This window comes from Acanthisitta chloris, unplaced genomic scaffold (genome assembly GCF_000695815.1).
Source record: "Acanthisitta chloris isolate BGI_N310 unplaced genomic scaffold, ASM69581v1 scaffold32058, whole genome shotgun sequence".
Taxonomy (NCBI): domain Eukaryota; kingdom Metazoa; phylum Chordata; class Aves; order Passeriformes; family Acanthisittidae; genus Acanthisitta; species Acanthisitta chloris.
Genome location: NW_008687014.1, coordinates 1 through 21206, shown reverse-complemented (window position 1 = coordinate 21206; position 21206 = coordinate 1). Strand labels below are relative to the sequence as shown.

The window sequence follows — 21206 nt, the reverse complement described above, 5'->3', positions numbered from 1 at the left end:
TACTTCCTGCACTAGGGGCAGGATGTCAAGGAAAAGAAGTGTGTGGCAGATCAGCAAGCACAAGGTTGACTGGTTACAGCAAGACCTCTCAGTTAAAAGACTGGATTGGAACTTTTATCTCACAGGTTCTGTACCCAGCTCTGAAAGTGGGACAGGCAAGTGATTTAATTTTAGGGTTTAGATCTGTATGAAAGAAGAAGGAGAAAATATCACTCTTTTTACAGCAGAATTATTGGTATGATTCATTTGTGTTTTATATTAAAGTGTCTTGTAATCTTCATATTAAAGGTGAGAGGTGCTGTTTTTCCTCTGCAAGTGGAAACAGTATAATTCAGGTCCGGCACAGGAAGGAGTTACTCTTAGCTAGTTCTCCAATGGGAAACTCACTAGTACCATCTACAAGACACCTTCAGTGAGACCCTGTTGATTTCATCTTAGTACTCCAGTAAGTAATCAGATAGATAGAAAGCTGATGGGCATGGAGCAACTCTTCTGGCTGGTTGGCTTGTTGGCTTGTTCTCTCTGAAGCACACATGAAGTGAAGCAGACACCAGGAGCACTGCAATGCTCTCACATCCAATTTTGCACTGCTTTGAGCATCTGCCCAGAATATAAGGTAATAGGAGGAGAATGGACAATCATAGTCACCTAACACAAATTAGTCCCAGGAACTCAGGACAGCCTTTCAGACCTGGAACCGTAGTTGAGGTATGAAAATAATTGGTGAAAGATTACAATGAGATTCATGAACACAAAAACAGCCCTCACTCACCCACACCTTTTCCACCAGATGCATATGCAAACTAAAGAGGTGACAAGTCTTTCATCATTCCTGCCTACAAACTGCATCTTCTATAGACCATTTTCTATGGTTCCCTGGACAGGCCTCACTGGATGATAGAAAAGTGCACCAAGATCTCTAGGATCAGGAGAGAGGAACGTGTTAAAGGCATTTCTGCCATGAAGAAGCCTCAAGTCATTTGCCATGAGGTGTCAATACTCCTCCACTAGACAGTGCCACAGCAGGGTCAGCTCCTGCTTTCAACTCACATCCAAGCTTTTGTGCCCTGCTATGTGGCTGTTTAGAAGACAAGCTAACAAACACCATCTCCAACACATTCAGGAGAGGGATAGAGCTGAGCCCTGACAACCTGACAGAGACCCGTGTTAGTTCGTGCCTTGACTGAAGAGTTTCCAGGGAGCTTCTTATTGAAGACTGGAATATAAACTCAGCAGGCATGTGTGAAAAGCAGTGTGTAATTCTGTCCAACTCTGTCCAGCTCTGTCCACTGCTTCAGGCAGCTGTATAAAACATCATGACAGATCAACCTAGTCGCATTGTGCATTTCAGTTCCTTTGCAGAAGGGACCCCACCAGCTCTCAAGTCAATCTGCTAGAGGTATTTGCCTTAGCTGTGAAGGGCAGTGGGTTCAGGCTGAAGCACAAATGCAGCAAAACACCATGACGACAACCGTCAGCAGGATGATCCCAGGCCTGAGGCAGCCCTATTCTCCCACCCTGGTGTGACAGCAAAGGTGAGCAGTGCAAGGAGCTGTGTAGTGCATGGATCTCGCATACCAACCATTCCAGAGGCCCTTGTCAAGAGCACCAGATCCCAAGATTTCACCCAGCTGAGACTTGCAAGACATGCCAAACAGCCCCTGTGTGAGGAGGGCAAGGCAGGTAGGGCTGCCTGCACCAGCCCAGGGCTGACACAAAGCCAGCCCCTTGCACAGAAGAGCCATGCCCCTGCTTGTCTATGTCCAGAGACACTGAAGAATGCTCTGCCCTGTGCTGATGGAGGAACTGATGGTCCTTGCTCCTTCCCTGAATATCTGCCCTAGAAAGGCTCCTACCCCTACTGCCCACCTTGGTTGCCTCAGGCTCTGTGGGACAGAGGATTCCTCCACTGGTATTTCCAATCTTCATTTTCATGACTGAGGAAATGGTTGGGGAAGCTTTGTAGACAAATCCTGTTGCAGCTGAACTTGGAAGAGGCCTTCTACCTCCACACTGTTTTTACTAAGACATTGTACTTCCTACCAATCACTGCTCTCTCCACAGGTGTTTTATATTCCTTCCTTTCTTCACTTGATGTGTATGCACCCAGAGGTCATTCTCTATTGAGCACACACAAAAAAGGATTCAGGCTCTCCTTGCCTACACCTGTTCCCAGTCCCAATTCCTCCCCTTTCTTATTTCAAACGAATCAATGCAAACAACCAACCTTTCACCAAAAGTCTTTTTTCACCAGTTTCTTTGAGAAGTAATGCTTGTTATAAATGAGAAATCCTAACTCCGGGAAAAATAATTTCTAGTCTTACTAGAATAGATGCTCAGTGAGATGCGTATCATCAAACTCTTCACTGCAAGCCCATTACCAAAGCCACAGGGCAGCCCATTTTCCCTTGCCTTTTCCACTCTGTGCCTTGAGATCACCTCAAGCGATCTCTCTCTTCAAATCATCCCTCCCTCCCCATGTTACCTCCCTCTTCAAATCCTCAAACAGCAGTAGTTTCATCTTTGACTTTAATGGGAATCATTAAATCAAAGGGAACACAGATTCTGCGAGCAGCCATATCGGTGTACCTTGGTAACAGAGCTGCCAACACACCTCAGAGAGGCAGGACGATAAAACAAACCATGGAAGCACACTGGGGCAGGCAGCTCTGGTGAACAACCATGGGGTGGGAGGTGCTGGAGTGTCACACTGCAGTCTTAAGCATGTGCTTCATGTGCTCCTGAGTGTACATGTCTGCTGGCAGACATCTCTGCGTGCTAAAGAGTGTCTCTCTGGTCAAAATCCTGTGTGAGCATCTGCTCTCTTGGAGGGACTTCGGGATCAAAACAGCCTGTTGTTCCCTAGAGTTCAGGGGTCTGAGTGGGAGCCAGAGGGGCTCGTCCTCTGCAGAGAGGGTGAGAACTCCAGAGAAGGCTTCCAGAGGCTGCAGAAGGAAAGCAGTGGAGAAGGGAGGAAAATGAGAGGGGGGTGAGAAGAGATGGAGGGGGGGGAAGAGAGAGAGAGAAGAGCACCATTAATATCACAGGAATAAATTTTACTTCCAAACTTTTCCAAGACACAAACCACATGAAGACCACCATTACCTGTCCTTCTCCCCTCCCCTCCTAAATGAGACTGCAAAACTGTGTAATTCTTTGGCATGTGATAAATCAAAAAACAGGGTTATGCACTCATTCTAAGATGGCAAAAACAAGCACCTCCGAAGCACCTTCTGTGACATTAGTGAAACAAAGCCCACAATTCCCTTGATTTGGCTATCAAAGCAGGTGTAAAATGATTTCTACTAACTTAGATACCAAGCTACAGGCCATCAAGCATTCATCCAGCCATCCACCTCACCCACCAAATAGAAAGCCAGCCTCAAGATGTAACTGTATAAAACCAGGTAGCAATAGCTACACATCTTGCAAGTACTTGATAGCAACAAACTAGAACAAATGCAGTACAAATAGGGGAAAAAGCAGGTGTTTGAATTTCCACACAGGGAATAAAGTTTAGTTTACTCTGGAGCATAGAGCTATACAGCAGTATACTGTCAAAGCAAGTTTGACCACAGCATTTAAACTTGCCTCCTTTAAACAGGCAGCCTCCTCCTCAGAGAATGTGCTCATCAGGGGGATATCACAGTTTGTAATACTCAGAAGCAGACTAGAAACATTTTCAAGGAGCTAGATGATAGTAGGCCAATAAACCTCCCAGGAATATTTTCTTCTATATGGCCCTTTTAGCATTTTGTGCATTCAAGAATTGCCCTCCTGCACTGTGGTATTGCAAGGTGGCTGTTGTAGTGACATAAAAGGAAAAGGAACATGATCCATAGAAGCACTCCAACCTAGGGAATTTAGAGAGCTGGAAGGTGATTACCCAAGTTGAAAGTTGCTGGGGAAGGAGATGAGAGCGCAGACCAGGGGAAAGCCCCAGGAGAGTTCCGACCTCTGGGACTGCAGCAATTGCTTATTCTGAACAATGACACTGCAGGGAATATCCCTGTTTATTATGGATGTTTTCACCACTTTCCAAGGTAAAAGCTACGAAAGTGCTTTCCCTGGGCCATGGCAGACCTGCTTAGGTTATTCACTGAGCTGTGACAAGTGCCTGGCTAGAAGAAAAAACTGCAGCCCCTCTGTATCACTGTCTTTTGTGGTTAGGCACTCAAGTTACCATGGAATACTGTTTGAGTGTGTTCATTGCTGTTGTGCTGCTGGGATTAGGATACCCAAGTGGTGAGCCGGGTAACAGGGAAGCACTCATTCCACCATTACAAACACACTAAACAGAGTTTGTGTTTCCTTGTGTAATTACGTTAAAAATTAAAATACCACACTGGGTATTGTCTCTAGACTGTCAGACAAGGAAGATCATCCTCCTCTCCCACCCCAAATACCAGCCTCTAAACATCTGGGCTTTTATTGCAGGTCCCTTGATGCTGTCTCAGTCACAAGATCTAGAAAGACAAAAGCTTCCAGCTTACAATATCTGTTAAAAGGATTGTGTAAAAGAAAGAATAGCTTTGTGCTGTGTCGCACGAGCTCACCCCAACACACACACCTCTTGTGTGTATGTTTACAGCACTGACTCATTGCCAAAAAATGGGTGGAAATTATTCAAAAAAAACTAGTGTTGCTTGCCTCCTTGCTTTTTTAATTGCATTTGTAATTCTGGTTTTACTGAGCTTCATCAAGTAGGAGAATTCTGCCAATGACCTGAGAATGGATATTTTGCCTTCTGCTGAGAGGGCAAAATACAAGCAAAGCGTAGACAAAGTGACTTCACCATGTTTACAACACTTTAGCATTCATTTGTGATTGCATGTATTCAACAGACTCTCCTGACAGTTAGGAGGATGGCTGTTGCATCAGTGATTCAGTGTTCCTGCCTCTCCAAGTAAGGACTGAAAAAGTTGCAAATTCATATGTCCAGCAGCCAACCAGCAGAAACAGGGACTTCACATTCCTAGGACAAATGTCTTGGGTTTTTTTTTTCTTTTTCTCACCATGCCTTCTTAAAAATAAAAAACCCAACAACCAACCACACAAAACTAACCAACCAACCAACCCCAACAAGAAAACCCTAAACAAAACTCTTGCTGACTTTTAATCTGGTTCAGGCAAAATCAAATATATTTGTTCTTTCCCTGACTGCTTTCTTCATATCCAAGATTTTAAGTTTGGTGTCATAGAAGTTGTACAGCAACTGGCATGTGACTCAACTCAAAGCACTACCCTACAAAACACAAAAATTCTACAGTTCCACTCTTCTCAGAAACAAAGAGCTACTGGATAAAACAGTGAAAAAGGCCTCTTACACCAGAGGCCTACTGCAAATAGCAAGTGGTGTCTGAGCTGGACAGATGTTCCATGGAGAGCATCAACAATACTGCAGACCTGTCAGGGCTCATGCCAGGAGTCATTTTTGCTGCTTTGTGCTTCCTGCCACCAGGTCCCCAGCCCAAGGAAAGGTATACCCAAGTGGGCATGGAGAAGACCAGGGTGTGATGGTGTGTTCAAGGCTGCCTGATGGAAAACAGTCTCCCCAGCTGCAGCCCAGCCCTGCAACTTCCTCCCTGCCATGCAGACCCAACTGGGACACTTGCAGTGGTCACCTCTAGGACAGAAATCCCACTCCCATGTTTAGTATCTGGCAGCTGGATTATTATGGAGTGGGAATGCACATTTTGGGGTCTGCAGCTGGTGTGTAGCAGCTGGCATGCAGTGACTGGCTAAAAGTAGCTCAGTGTGGAATTTCTCTCTTGGCCACTTGGATCTGAATTTCAAGCATGAGCTGCTCTCCTGTCTATTTCTGTTCTCCTGCATTGCTCCTCTGCCCCAATAACCACCAGGCACAGGAATGTTTTTCCCTTGCAGAGTAAGGAACTGGCATTTTGGAAGAGACCATGTCATTCCCACTCACCAGAAAGCAGAGTTTGGGGCATGTTAAAATAATGTTTAGCCTGTCAGTCCACCTGGGGTGACTGGAGACAAGACCTGTATCACACAGGGTAGACTTTTCAATACCTTACTGATCTGGCAGAAACAAAGCTCAGTCAAAACAAGCAGGATGGAGCAAATGCTGGGTCGGACTGTGGTGGGCAGAGAGAGGAAGGACTCTGAGCTTTTTCTCCCTGTGCACACTGGGCACTTGCAGGGTGTACAGCAAATCCTCACTATCAATCTGCCATAAACCCTGGAGCTGTCTCTACCCCGTCAGCATCTCCTTCATCTGCTCTCTCACCTGCAGAGGTCTTCCTCAGCTCAATACTCAGTATCTCCTGGCACAGCTCTACCTCATGGCAAGCCAGCTGAGCCCTGTGGAGTCTCTGCGAGCACTTATGTGCCACCTGCCAACCTGGACACCATTTCTGTTTCTCTGCCTCTCCTGCGGGATAGGGAGAGAACTGGGCAGGAAAGAGCATCCTATGGCCAAGTTACTGGCCCTTCTACCACACAGTACAGCTGGTTCCTGGAGTCAAGCCTGTACCCTGCTGCTTTTCCTTAAGAAAATCACACACCTTGAGCCCACCTGGGATTCCTTGGGGCAGCAGGCAAAAAAACACTGCGGAGGAGCAAACCCATGGCAAATGAGGGCGAGAGGCTGGGGGCCACTGCTCTGCCCAGGCAGTTGCATCACGGGAAAGACTTGCTTCCGCAAGTGGGTACTTACGCGAGGGTCCCACACAGGGTGAGGTGTGCCCGTGCCAGGAGTGCCCTCACTTCATATACTCCCCTTCGCTCACATAGTCCATAAAAGACCCCGGCAACTCAGCAAAATCTTCCAAGACAAGACTGGTGGAATCCTCACCCAGCAGCTCACTGTCGGGCCGGGATGCCCGGGAGCGTGGAGCCGGCGGCGGCGGCGGTGGTGGTGGTGGTGGTGGTGGCTGTGGAGGGGGCTCAGAGACACTGGCCTGGCCAGAGGCAGGCAGCAGCTCCTCGCAGTCCTCTGACTCCCCCTCGGAGGAAGCTGGCCCAAGGACATGGTAGAGGCTGGGGAAAACGGCGAAGCGACGGCCAAACTTGGAAAAGAGCTTCTCATTGAGGGAGTAGAGCTTCTCCGAGATGTCATAGCCCAGGTGGGAGGAGAAGAGCCGGGCAATGTAGCGGTCCTTCCTCAGGAGGAGATACAGCTTCTTCCTCGGCCAGGTGATGAAGCTGCAATCAGTCTCAGCTGTCAGCGTGACCTGTGAGACAGGGAGGGAATGGAGTAAGTCCCAATACCTGGGCAGGGGTCACCAACCTTTGGGCTGTGTGCTTCTCTCCAGTGAAGGCCCCCAGCCCTTTTGATACCTGCCCTCCTTGGAGAAGGCATAGCTGGAGAACCAGATTGATCTAGCTGAACAACATCCTTCCTTGCTGCTGTTTCCTCTCCCCAAGGAGCCAAAGACCCTGTTTTCCTATGCAATTAGTAGCATGTCCCTGTTTAACCAACCCACGTGGCTGGCTACCTTTCACCCTTTTGCTTTCAGATGATGCTCCCTGTTGGCATCTGAGTGATGTAGTTGAAATGAACGGGGTAGCACAGACACCCTTATCCCTCTACAGAAATGCTGCAGAGGGGGACAATTTTGCATGTCTGGCCAGTTCAAGCTGCCAGCAGGTAGCCCTGTGGCAGGCTGCTGACCTGCCCTACTGCTGGGTTGCACAGTCCCTGCTCTGAGAAGGCTCTGGGTGTTGGAAGGGCCACCTGCAAGGTTTGCCTGGTCATCCAGTGCCAGAGGGACATCCTGTCTCACCAGCTCTTCTGGGCTCTGTAGAGTTGAATGGCCTTGAAGAACACTGGAGTACAACTCAGTGAGAGAGGAAATAAAAATGTTTTATTGTGTTTCTGCATGTGTAGAGAACTCATGAGGTTCTATTGGGTTGATTTTAGAGAACATTTCTTTTGCCAATGCAAACAGACTTTTTCCCCCTAGTCGTAGGACCAGACTTATTTTAATATAAAAACCACTATGTAATACATGAGTGTATATTATAACAATAAATAATAATAATAAAGGCAAGAAATGCAGGAAGGGTCAAACTGCCTCAGGCCAAAGAACATCCGAGTGTAATGGAGACACTGGCATGTGAACAAGTGCCAGAGCCAAAATATCCTGGGGGCTCCCTTTCACTCTGTATCCAGGGGTCTCCTTGGTCAGCCACCATGGCAGAGGGCCACTGGGAAGCTGAACACAGCTTGGCTGCATGTGTGTGTCCTTGGGTTTGATATTTAATGCCACTGCCATGCAAACAGCTGCCTTACGAAAGAAATATAGAAGATACAACTTGAGAACTTTCCCAGGCCAGGCAAGCAAGAGGAAGGGTCACATGAAAATTGAAATGACCTGAATCTCATTTTCCTAACCAACCTCTGGCACAGTAATCAAAAGCCTCTACTTCTTGTGAGGGATTAAGTGAGATGTAATAAGCAAACCTGCCACCTCACCAGGACAGCAAGATAGATTTCGCTCATGAATCCCCATTGACATAAGTGCTCCAGCATTGGCAGAGCCCATAATTCAGCCTTCTGGGGGAAAGTGCCAGCTGTGAAACCCAACTCCTTTGGGTACTGCAACCCAGCAGCCCTGGGGCAAGAAGACACAGCCAAAGCAGAAAGCTCAAGGAAACCAGCTCTCCTTGTAGACCAAGTCCTGCTTCTGATATTCTTCTGTGGGTTTAGGATTGGATTGGAACTGTTCAGTTCAGAGAGCCATGAGAAAAACTTGAAAATCCTTCCATGCCCTCCTCCAGCAAAGTCAGACATGCACTTTTAAAACCAAATTATTGTAATGTTAGGAGATAAGCTACAGAGTTTTAGTAACTACTCAGGTAAGAGGGACTAGTGGATTAAACAGGTGACAAAAGCAGCACATCACCATGGCTAAGCATGGCCATCAAGAGTAAGATCATGCCAGGTACATGGACTAGTCAAGTCTCACATGCTGAATTTTAGTCTCACACCAGTTGCAACTTCTTCATGCTCCTCAGTGAGCAGATGTGGGGTTTAGGCATTTCCAGCATGTGGCTGCAGCCCTTCCCCACCTAGGACTCTAATTCCCCATCCTGGTGCCAGGTGCAGCTGACCTCACTGGCCTGGCCTGTCTTGCAGAGCAGGAGAGGTGCCAAGAGCATGGTGCGGGCAGGGATGGTGCAGTCTGGCACCAGCTTACTCCCAAGATGTCTCACACACGACAGATAAAGACCCCTGGAAGGTCTGGGAACATTCAGTTTCACAGAAATTAGCTCAGTAAATGCTGCAGATGCCTTTGCAGGTTGCATACCATCCAGACGGCCAGTTCCCTGCCCGAGCATTGGGTAGCCATCTCCTGGGCAAATACAGCCTAGGAGCTAGCAGCAGTCTACAGCCAGGTAGAAGACCTGTGCCAAACATGAGATACTGCCACCCCTAGCACAGCCATGCTGTTGTTGCCTTCTCTACCTCATTACCTTGGTCCAACATCCCTATTTCTGCTCACAAGCTGTAGCCCTGTGCCACAGTCACACCACCAGCCATCTCCTGCAGCTGTGGCTGCCCTCATGATAAAGCATCCTCAAACCCTCATGACCGTTCCATGCTCCCACAGGATTAGCAAAATCCCTCCTCATATACCCTGATTGACATAATCTAGACTGACATCCTGACAGGTATCAGGCTGTCCTGGGATGTGAGTTAAAGACAGAGGGATGTAGGCTTAAGTAATCTTCTCCAGAAGGAAAGCCATACAAACACTGTGGGGTGTTGACAGCAAGACCAAAATCCTTTTAGTTGCTGCAAGTAAGAATTGGTCTGGCCTCTCAGCAAGGGATTCTTCTGCTCAGAAAGAACCATATTCGGGTGTGAATCATCCTTTCTGCTTCTCCACACCAAACACATGACCATCAGAAACTTCTGTGAGGAACAGGATATTTATGGATTTACATCACTGCTGCATATTCCCTGCCATCAGCTGCCATCCTGATGCTAGGATGACGCACCCTGCTAGCAGTGTGAGGGCAAATGAATCAATACAGGTACTAGAGAATGCTATAATGGAAGAGAGCCAGCAATCTGATACCTCCACTCCCTGCTAAACAGGAAGGAGCACCGTGCCCCACCCTCCTTGCTAGCAGCTAACATGGGACCGTGCACTGAGGTCTTCAGAGGAAGGTAGAAAAAGAGGTAAAACAGCTGATCACACAATCCTGTGCTGGCTAAACCACAAGGAAGGGGAGGAAAGAATTCCTGGTTAGCTCTGAATGGCATAATGAAGCCATTCCACCCCTTCTCAGACATGCAGTGAAGCAGCAAGGAGCGAAGCTGGGCTGCTGTGGGGCCACACAGGGTTACCTGGAAAGTTCCTTCCTCAGAGGGTCGCAGTGACTCCCATTCTGGAGAGTCCAGGAACTGGTATGGAAAGACATAGTGAAGGAATTGTCCATCCTGGCACACTCGGATCCTGCAAAGAGGACAGGTGAGGCACACGGGTTTAGACCACAAAATAGATGTCACACAAACTTAATCAGCTAACACGGTGTGCCCCACCAGGGAGGAAAGAAATTCTTGCTTCACATGCATCTCATACCCTCTTGGGACAGCTGCAGGTGCTCCAGTCACGGGGCTATCCCTCCTTTCTCTGTGAGAAACTATTTGCTGCCACTTCCCCATACTACATCTGTTTCTTGCTACAAAGACAGCCCTCACAGGTGCAGTGCTTGGTCCTAAACCAGAACTTCTCAGCCCACAAGACTGCTGCTGCTTTCTAGGTACTTCTAAGCTAGCCTGTGGCTCTTTGTACTTGCATCTTCCTCCTGGCCCCAGGGTTGCATGAGGGCATTCCCTGTCTCCATGTTGGGAAGTTGTTACAACTCCCAGAAATCGCACTGGCCATCGTTCCTGACAGATCACACTGTGAGCTCATAGTTTGCTGCACATTGCGGCTCAATTTCCCTTGGCCTTCCAAGTATCCCTTTCCCCTACTTTTTCAAGGTCAAACGTGCACTCAGCTCTGCTGTGGGAATAGAGAAGGACCTGCACAGGCCTGGGGCAAGGGCGATGGCAGGGCACTCTGGAGTTCTATTCATAGCTCTGCATCACCAGATTTGGGGCCTCTTGCCTCCCTGTCACCGTGTACCCCTGTTGTGTGATGCACACAGGCAATTCTGGCTTTCAGGAGTTACAAGACTCAGTTCACTGCTGGCTTGAAGTTGGCTGAGAGCACTGACTGGAAGGGTCAGGGATTGCAAGGCACTGTTCCTGATCCAGGTATATTCTGCATATCCAAGACCCACCTTGTTCAGTTTAAGAGGGAACACCCTAATAGTAGCTGTGCTCTGGTGAATCCTCAAGGCCTTCAGAAGGCAACAGAGTGGGGACCAGGAAATGCAAATCCAGTCTCATTGTCATGGAACATCCTGTATCAGCCAGTATGCATACTTCCCACTGCAGAAGAGAGCAGAACAACTACCCACTAGCACCATCTCACCTTCTGTTGCAGCATTTTGATGCCCACAGAGCAACATCAGATTATGCAGTGCAGGGCAAGACAGCACAGACTCCTCCCTGTTTAACATTATTTGCAGATACAGTAAACATCAGAGCAAGCTGCTCAGCAGAGATGTTTGGTAAGGGGAAATACACTAATGGAAACACATATACCAAATTTCCTGACAGTGCTTTGCAATTCAGCATTGATTGGTGGTCCCAGGATGGTCTTAACCTGGGAGGTTAAGAAACTAAGACAAAAAAAGGTAGGTCAGCCCTTCCTCTTTGCACGTTCCCTCAGTGGAGAGGATGGACCACTGCAGTAAAACATGAGCCTCAGGTGATGCTGGGTTTGTCTTTCCAAAGGAAAATCCTTGTGAGACACACTTCCTACAGATCAGCACTGCTCCCATTTACAGATCTCCTTCCTTTCCCATTCTCACCTAACATCAGTGCCAAGTGCCTGGCAGCTGTTGGGAAGCTGCATCTTCATCATTACTATTTGTATGCATCTGGATTTTGCAAATCATTAAGTGAACATGCTCACAAAAACCTGCCACAGGATCACAGGTGAACAGATGTCAGCACTTGATCAGCATGGATCACTCAATCAAATCCCCAGTGCAACTGTCTAGAGGTCCCTGAGGTCCTCTGTGGTGGATCAGAGGAGGGAACATCACAAATGCATGATAGCACAGAAAGAGGCCTGATGAGGCAGCATTGACCACAGGAGAGTACTCCCTCTTTTGATGAGATGACACTCAAAGTGAAAAATGTGAAAGCCCTGAGGGTTGGGGCGTTGGGAACAGGGGTGGATCCTCTCTGAATATTGTGACAGAGAAGCAGGTGAACTGAGGACTCAGTGCATACTCAGTGCACAGCTATTCACATCACTGAGGTGTGTCTGGTATCCCCAGAGACCACAGGTCCAGATGCACTGCCCTCCTGCCTTGAGAAACACTTTCTCACAGCCAATCTGCTCCCATCAGAAATAAGGTCACTTCAAAATGACAGAGAAAGAGGTTAAGATTCATCAACGGGCAAGGCTGAGCTGGCCACTTCACTGCACATAGCTCAAGTCTGTAAAACATTTCCTGAAATACTCTTAAGCTAGAAGAACAGAAGAAAACTAAAACAACCCTCAAAATCAAATTTGCCCTTTCCCCTATAAACTGATGCATATCTAAAAACCCTGTCAGAGGAGGGAAACAATCCTCACCCTGGTTACTACAGAGGGTGAAAATACAACAAGCCACAGTGCTTTGCTGTCAGACTTTGTTCAGAGTCTGGGGGAGACTTTACCTGCCAGACAGCAGCAACGAGAGGCGATCAATGGGCGTCTTGCCCTCCACCGCGTAATTCTGGTCTCTGGCTAGTGACTGGACATGCTCTTCGCAGCACTTCACGATTTCTTTGTAGACCTCTAGGGGCACCTGCAAGGGCAGGTACATGGTCTTGTAGAGGAGGTCAAACTCTTCTGGGATGGTGTTTCTGCGGAGCCGGTAAGCCAGGTGAGCCAGCTGAAGCAAGCAGGCGAGGACGAGCAGCATGTTCCAGATGAAGATATCCAGCCCACAAGCGTTCAGCCAGCCCCACAGAGCATAGCAGAGGTAGCCTGGGGCCAGGAGGCCAAAGATATAGAAGGACCCAAAGATGCCACTTCCTCCCATGTAACCCAGGAGGACAATGCAGCTGGCCAGCTGGTAGGCTGCTCCCTCCATAAACTCCTTCCAGGCATCACACACCGGAGGCTGGAGAAGAGCCTGGTCCCACGAGAGGCTGCTTGTGCTCATCCTTCCCCACTCCCCACCCTCCCCAGCCGTCCTGTGCTCAAAATGAATTGTCATACACAAAGGGTGCTGCAGAGGTCTGAAACCAGAGCTGCTAGGTAGCTGTTCCTCGTCCTCCTCTTGAGCACTGTCTGGTCCCACAGCAGTACTTCAGAGCGACATGTTAAAGTGACGCCGAATGTTTTTGCACCCAAAAAATTCCAAAAGGGCTCGTTTCTCCTCTTTGTGGCTCACAAACCGTCGGCTGGTCCCCTTCTTAGCCACAACAGTGAGAAAAAAAGCTGGGAAATGTGAGGCCAAAAAAGCTTAGTTAAAAAAAGAGTAGAGGCCATTAGCTGGAAAACTCACAGACAGGACAGAGATCCCGTTGCACTGCCTGTCTCGCCTGCACTCCGGCAAATGGAATAGCAACCGTGAGAGAGCAGCAGAGAGAGCTGGTGTTGAGTGTGGAATGTGTATCTCTTGGCAGCGGAACCGAGAGAGACCCCAAATGGATAACCATGTTTGGAATTGAAATCCAAGGAGCAAAAGCAGCGAGGAGAACAGAGAGCAAGCATGCACCCGCTACTTAACATAACTCAGGCGTCCAGATAAGCCCAGCGCAGCGCAAGGAAGGGAAAGAAGAGAAAACAACCAGCTTATCGCAGGGAGCTCCAGCCACACATAGGGCTCTGCACTGCTCTGCGCTCCTGCAGGAGAGTAACTTTCACCCAGCACAAAAAAGGAGAAAGGTCACCCCCTTCTCCCACTGTGGCTCACAGCAGTGGCAGGGACTTAGCAAAAGAAGAGAGCCTGGCTCTCAATGAATGCTCTCCAGGTGCTGCAGCACAGCCTCGCCTTACTCCAGGGAGCTCTGTCTTGTGAGGCATTTTAGACCAAGGGACATGAGATAAAGCTCTGCACAGCCAAACAACTGTGATTGCAAGTGATAAAACTAAATGAGCTGCTGGCACCCAGTTTCATCTGTCATGAGGAGGAGACTATCCTGCCAAAAGCTTTGTAAGTGTTACACTTGGAAGCATGTTTTGTGGGGAAATCCTAGTCGAGGGAGGATTCTCACACCCCACAGATAACAAGTTTTGTTGGAAGCATCCTTGGGAAACATCATCTCACGTTTTCTTAATAGCTATTTGGACCCTCCACCCCCACCCAGACCTTCATTTAGCACAAAAAAAAAGTGAACACTCTCCACTCAGGTAACCCAGGACATAGGCAAGAGAACATAACCAAGGACAAAGGGAGCTTTTGAGTTCAGCTACAGAAAAGATGCATAAATGCAATTTTTCCCCTGCTTCAAGTAACACATTATCAGCCGTACAGGCAGGATCTGCTCTGCTGCCAGAAAGCAGTTACATTTCAGGCATTGACACAACCCACGTGGTCACTCAACACAGTATGAAGTCAGCCTGCATGGGGCAGTGGAGTAGAGATTGGGTTTCACCGGTGGTTGTGTTTCAGGCTGAGCTTGCAGCTGCCCTGCCTAACATACCATTCCCATTGGCACCATTCACTTAAAGACACACTAATCGCCTCTTCTACTAATAGTGCTCTGGAATAACACCATCTCCTGGGCAAGGCTGAAGCAATGCCTTATGGCAATCTTATAGGATTCATCATGTTTTTGGACAGTACAATCTTATCTCTACAACAATTAGACCACATGCAACACAGAGCTGTAAGGCTCCTAAGAGCTGTGGCATCTTGACAGGCTGCCATGTGGGAAGGCAATAATAAGACAAATTAAGCTTTACACAGGGAATGAGTATGATCCACTCAGAAAGATGATTTCTGTTAACAGTGAAGTGAAACAGGGAACTCGGTCTCCAGTAGTCCCTTAATTAAGTGAAGAAATAAATCCTCCCAACTGAAGGCTCATCGGCAAGAGTTATGGGGAAATGAAGAACTTTTTTCCTCTTGACCTTCTCTGCAAAGAGGGAAGGATGATAGCCAAAGCAATACAATAAAAATCTTGGGATCCAGGTTCTGTTTTTCATACCATTGCCATGTACTCACTGGATGATCCCAACAACAACTTGTCTACCTTTAGGCCACTGCAAAAAATCTGTATTATACGGGCCCCTCTCTCTGAGATAAGCTGTCACTGATATAATGGGGACTTGGGATATCAAGATTGGGAACACATAGGAGAAAGATACTTTACTTAAGATCTGTGAGACAAAACTGAACTGCTATGAATAGAAATGTAGAACTACATTAGAGGAAGCCTTCTGAGAAGCACCATTGCAATTTCTCCTACCTTTCCATACTACCAAAAAGCTTTTTGCAGCAACATCAAAGAAAGTGGAAAAAAGGAAGTAATTAATTTTAATCTTCAGTTCGGTAAATTCCTGAGCTAGAAAATACTCTGGAACACAATGTCAATAACTCATCAGAGCAAAGAAGGTCCCTCCTCTGGCATCTTCCAGAACATTAGCAGAGGTGGTGTAGTGATGCCATGGCCAGCGCTGTGGGTGAGGATGACCCACTGGGACTTCCCTGTGGAAGGCAGGCAGAAACCCTTTCAACACATAGCAATAACAGCACAAAGCACTCATTAGAAACTATACAACTTTTCTGCTGGGTCTCAATGTGACACTGCAGAGAGAATGATACAGCTTTTTAAAAGGTAGGTCCCTGAGCACCGTGTAGAGATTTAGGTGTTTTCAGACCCAGTTTTTTTAAAGGAAGATTTGTAAAGTGATTGAGTTACCAAGGCTCAAATCTTTTTCTCCCTTGACAGTACCATGGTCATGCAGATTGTCTTCACAGCACTTTTGGTTTTCCACCCAGCAAATGTTTAAAAAGCTCTTCTTGCCAAAGAGAAATTTTATTTTCATGCCATGCCTTGAATTAGAATACATGCCTTCCATCCAGGTATGCTAGTTCAACCAAGATGAATGTTTAAAAGCCAATACTGATTCAATGGGAAAGCTACACAAATATTAAAAGGAAAATACCAAAGTCCAAACCAATTTGGAATCAGGACAGCAAATGTATAGAAAACACCTGACCAGCATTAAGACCCTTCCCTGGAAGAAGACACATAAGCATTACAACAAAATGAGCCTGTGAAGAAAAACAGACAGGTCTAGCTTTTCAGCACTAAAATGGGCAGTGTGTAAACAGGTACCCCAGTGATTTCCCCACTTAAAATGAATTCAGCCAGTAGAACTTTTTAGCTGCATGTGATGCAATGCAATGCAGGTACAGCCTGCACTATGTTTGGCAAATAAATCCTCTGTCCTTGAGAGCCACACAACACAGAGATTATCAGTTCCAAATCTCACAGCAGCTGAACGACTGGCTATTTTGCCCACCCTCAGGAAGTCTACAGGTTCACTGCTGATCCCATAAGCTGAAAACTAGTTCAATTACCTGTGTTGAGGACACTAAGACCTTGGTGGCTTAAAGTCAGAGAGGGCATAATCGGACACCTTCTTTTTGATTTGTTGTATAGTGCATTGCTGGCATTAGTCTGCAAAACTGTTACTTACACACTAACAAACCCTGTAGCTCAAAAATATACACATTTGATATACAACTGTTGGGAAGGGCCTCAGGCCTGCTCCAGACTAGCTGATGGTGAATCACAAAGGTTCAAAAGTGGCATGTGCTGTATCTAGTTGTACTGCTATACAGCTTAGTCAAGTCTCCTGCTACTGCCATGTTTCACACCTTCACTGGTACACTGAAAACACTGTGCAGGGTAGTGTCTGTCACCAGTAGTGACACAGTGACAGTAACCCCTACTCCCTGAATCAAGCCCTGAATCCACTCCACAGGAATACTGTATTATGCAGTCACTCAGCGAGAAACATGATTTGACTACAAGGCTTTTCCATTGTTGCTTTAAGTATGGAGTTGTCCAGTATCCTTTATGGACCTCTTGCACACAGGTATATCAGCATTCCACTCATCATCTTACTTCCAAAAACTTTCTAAAATATCTAACCAGGCTTTTACCCTCGTGGAGGCCCAAACATCCCATTTCTTAAGTTTATAAAATTTCCTTTAAATTGTGCTGACCCATTTTTTTCTCTTCTTGGCCTGATATAAACAGCACTTCATTCTCACTTGACCACTGTGAACTCCTGCCCTGCTCTATTCTGTGGCACCATTTCCACAGCTTATCCAGGCTGGACATGCTAACACAAAGCTGGTGTTCAGCCACCTTTTAACATTCTCTTCAATTCAAGCTCTGAAATGCATTGGCTCATCACTAAATGACCTTATTCAAGTTTCTACCTCAAGACAATAAACATCAAGAGGAGCACCAGGTCTTGTTCCTCAGACAGCTACAGTGCTGCAGGCAGCTTTGAAGGCTTTCTGCCAGAGCTACAGCTACGGCCCTTCTGTGAGGCTGAAAGCCAAGCCACCCTAGGCACAACTCTTGCCTCAGGACAGAACCCTCACAAAACATTCTCAGAGGCAGTATTAACTCCCAACTTGAATATCAGCAGACACAGCACCAACTGTCACATACTAACTGTTCAAGACTATTCACCACTAGCTCAGGATAAGCAGGGCCCAGCAGGCAGAGAAATGATCATGACTGCACCCATCCCTCCAGCAAAATCAAAGCCAGGAGCAGAATCAAGACAAAACACAGATTTAATATCTTCAACTTCTGAAAACTCACCAGGAGAGGAAGTAATTAGTGATACTGTCTTCAGCAAAGTCAACTCACCACAAGAAGAGCAACAACACTAGGGTTGCACAACTACATAGTATGAAGCCAAAAAAGTCCCACATGTGTAACAAACCACCAACTGCACCTTTTCTACCTCTAGACTGTAAGAAGGAATCAAAGGCCACAGCCACCCTCCCACTGTTATGTCATACAGATGAAAAAAGAAGCCAAAAAACAACAGCCCGTGTGTGCCCAGCACAAGCCCAACACAACAAAAACTGGGCATAAAAAAAAAGAAGAGGCTTTTCTTTCAGGCAAGTGACCTGTACATACATCACCAGTCCCCTGCTCCCTTTCCCTTGAAGAGCTACTGGCTAAAGAATTTGAGTTTGATACAGCAGGTACTTAAATCTTTATTATACAGAATGAAGCCTGAATCCTCAGGTAAAGCTATTCAAAAACATTGGAAGAATTCTAACAGGGTAAAACAAATCCTGTTTTGACTCTAAGGAAAGTTCATTTTGTAAGACTGTGGCTGCCATTGCACAAACATTACATCTACTGTTTCAAACTGTGCTACAAGCTTCTGCATGACTCTGATAAAAGAAGCAAGAGGGTAATGTTACTAACATGATTTCACAATTTGCATCAGTGGGAAAACCCACCACAGTCCTCTCTGTTCAACCACAACACCACAGTAATCAATGTTCTCATGTAAATGATTAAGCAGGCTCTTTTCATTCACTTCATTCCTGCAGCACAGCTTTCAGTAAGGAAAGCACTGTCATTTCTTTACTTAAAAAGAAACAGAAGTCAGGAACATTGGTTATTTTCAGACTTTTATTAAGAGGAAAAAATATATTTTCTACAGCTGAGGTCAAGAGCTAACAGTGGAAAAGATACAGATGTGATACGTGGTCTATCATTAGAGACTCTATAAATAGATTCTTTGTTTATATTTGTTCTTTGAAGTAACTTGCAGAAATAATTTATTTTGCAGCTTTCCAGAACACAGTCATACCACAATCATCACCTAGAAGAGAGAGGAAACACAGCTTCACAAAACATGGATTTCCACTGGGTATTGAGAGACAGTTCAACAATCAACACAGGAAACCCCCAGCAACAAACCCACAAAAACCACTCCCCACACTGCCCGAGCATCAGAAAACCAAACTGAAGTTTGGATCTACTCACCACATTCAGTCCTGCTCATCTGACTCATATCTTGAAGCCCAGAGCTCTCATACACTCTTTGTGAGCTTCAATTAGGTGCCCACAATTTTCTTCCCCCTTCTCAATGATGCTGCAAAACAAAATGATTTCCAAGGTTCAACAATAAAGTGTTTACTTATTGTTAGTCAAAGCCACAGAACTGACAAGCTGTTGGGGGCAATCAAAAATCCCTGTTAGGTTGCAGAGATCTTTTAGTCTATCCCGGCCAGGGTAGCACTGTTTTGGAAAAGTATAAAACTATCTCAAAAAGTCAGGCTGGAGCTGTGCACTTACAAACTCTGACAAACAGTGTAACAGAACTTTCTATTGACAGGCCAGGGCCTATTCTGGGCAAGTCTAGATGGGGCTTTGTTACACAACACAAGCTGTCACATCACTTCATCAACTATGCTGAGCTAGCCAGCAACCAGTTTCAAATCATTCAGTAGGGAAGCAACAAAATTTCTCTGCTAGGAGACCAATACAGAATAGGTTGACCAGTAAAAGATGTTTCAGTTAGTACTTAGGGAACCTGAAGCAAAAAAAAAACCCAAACCCTGTCCATCTACTGTTTAAAATTTTTTTAATCACCTACAGTAACTTTTGATGTTACTCATCCATCCAAGGGCCTACCATTGTTGATACATCATGCATACCACAAAAGCAGTTCAGACTTGCTCTTTGATTGACTGGCAGAGCACTTCCTGACCTCACAGACTGGGACTACACCACTCTCAGAGTGTTGATCAGAGGTTTGATCAACCCTCATCTGCCACTTATGCTACTCTTGCTGCCAAAGGAAAAAAATACCAAACTGCTAATAACTAAAAAGACCTGATTTTCTTCATATTTCATTTTCTTCTAAGGTTTTATTACAATGAGCATGGACACACCTGCTGGCTGCCCACTGCGACTCCATCTGACCAGTAACATGCATCCTATCACCCTTTTCTTAGGGGGCCCTGGATTCCCCTTCACCCTACCACGTAACTAGACATGCACCCCAAACTTTGGCACAAATACAGTGTCCAATATTATGTCACCTACTGCACACCACCTACATCACATGCAAGGTAAAAAAACCCCAACTTGGTCATCAGATTAAAGTTTTATAAACTTTCGAGGTTCACTGTCATAGATAAAGGAGCTCTATTTTCAGGGTGCATTTCATGTTATTTGATAAGTCCTATTATCATAGCTCAGTCTATCATTACAAATGCAACTACATACATCACTGTCAAATTTTGCACTTCTGTGACAAATCTCATCTTCTGAGACCTAACAAACAGTCTTGCTTTATTTAAAAGGGAACATCATTTATGACTAATTGAACAAGAAAAATGTTACCACCTGCCGGTACATGTTGCTTCAGTGAGTCAACAGCAGTGAAGATTTCAAGCAGCATTAAAAGCAGATCTCTGGAACCTGTTTTAAACCTGGACTAGACGTTATTAACCTCTCTATTCCATTTAACACATTTTCTCCGTACTTTCCCTCTGCTTTTGGATGCTCCAGCACCCTCCCAAATAGACTCAGGTGGAGCACTGCTATTTTGGCCATGCTGCCTGCAAGGCAATAGTTTGTAACAGAATTGTCCTGGCAGAAGGAATCATTTCTTGGTGGGATGAAAGGGCAGGGGCTGGGAGGGAGGAGAAGGAAGGGAATTGCCACAGAAGCACGGTTTGGGGGTTTGGGTTTTGTTTGCTTGTGTGGCTTATTTGTTGTCTGGGGTGAGGTTTTTGTTTGTTTTGGTTTTTTATTAGAATCACAGAATCAACCAGGTTGGAAAATACCTCAAAGATCATCGAATCCAACCCTACTGTGGTTACTAGACCACGGCACTAAGTGCCACATCCAGTCTTGGAAACCTCCAGGGATGGTGAATCCACCACCTCCCCGGCCCCGGGAAGCCCATTCCAAGGCCTGAGCACTCTTTCTGTAAAAAATCTCCTAATATCCAACCTACACCTCCCCTGGCAGAGCCTGTGCCGTCTCGGAGCACAGTGCAGAGGGGAGATCACAGCCAGGCCTGGAAATGAACCGCGCGCGATGGCAGGGGCACACACTCCTCACGGGCAGCGCCGCGCGGGATCCCAGCGGCCTGTCCGCCCTG

The 21206-nt window shown here is 46.5% G+C and overlaps 2 protein-coding genes across 5 annotated transcripts; both read right to left on the bottom strand.

The window, feature by feature from the left end:
* Nucleotides 1-2862: 2862 nt before the first annotated feature.
* On the bottom strand, nt 2863-13305 carry POPDC2 (popeye domain containing 2). 4 transcript variants are annotated; one of them, XM_009080426.1, is made up of 4 exons: nt 12761-13305; nt 10325-10433; nt 6821-7199; nt 2863-2945 (listed from the first exon to the last, which is right to left on the bottom strand). In XM_009080426.1, the coding sequence occupies exons 1-4, from the start codon at nt 13303-13305 to the stop codon at nt 2863-2865; spliced, it is 1116 nt and encodes a 371-aa protein (XP_009078674.1). The 4 variants fall into 4 exon arrangements, with proteins under 4 accessions (XP_009078674.1, XP_009078673.1, XP_009078675.1 ...); XM_009080425.1 differs by having other exon boundaries at nt 2863-2923; nt 6733-7199; nt 12761-13251; XM_009080428.1 differs by lacking the exon at nt 2863-2945 and adding an exon at nt 6781-6804 and having other exon boundaries at nt 6996-7199; nt 12761-13251.
* A 5794-nt stretch (nt 13306-19099) lies between these two features.
* On the bottom strand, nt 19100-19184 carry LOC103807686 (cytochrome c oxidase copper chaperone; the record flags this gene model as incomplete). Its single annotated transcript, XM_009080429.1, has 1 exon — nt 19100-19184. A coding segment is annotated over one exon (85 nt), but the record flags the coding sequence as incomplete, so codon positions are not given.
* Nucleotides 19185-21206: the final 2022 nt, after the last annotated feature.

Excerpts from the sequence above, each read along its gene's own strand:
- POPDC2 (XM_009080425.1), bottom strand. The coding sequence starts at position 13,251 with ATGAGCACAAGCAGCCTCTCGTGGGACCAGGCTCTTCTCCAGCCTCCG. Across the intron at positions 10,434-12,760 it reads TCGTTGCTGCTGTCTGGCAG|GATCCGAGTGTGCCAGGATG; the intron begins GTAAAGTCTCCC and ends TCCTCTTTGCAG. Across the intron at positions 2,924-6,732 it reads AGCGAAGGGGAGTATATGAA|TTCTCACCCTCTCTGCAGAG; the intron begins GTGAGGGCACTC and ends CCTTCTCTGGAG.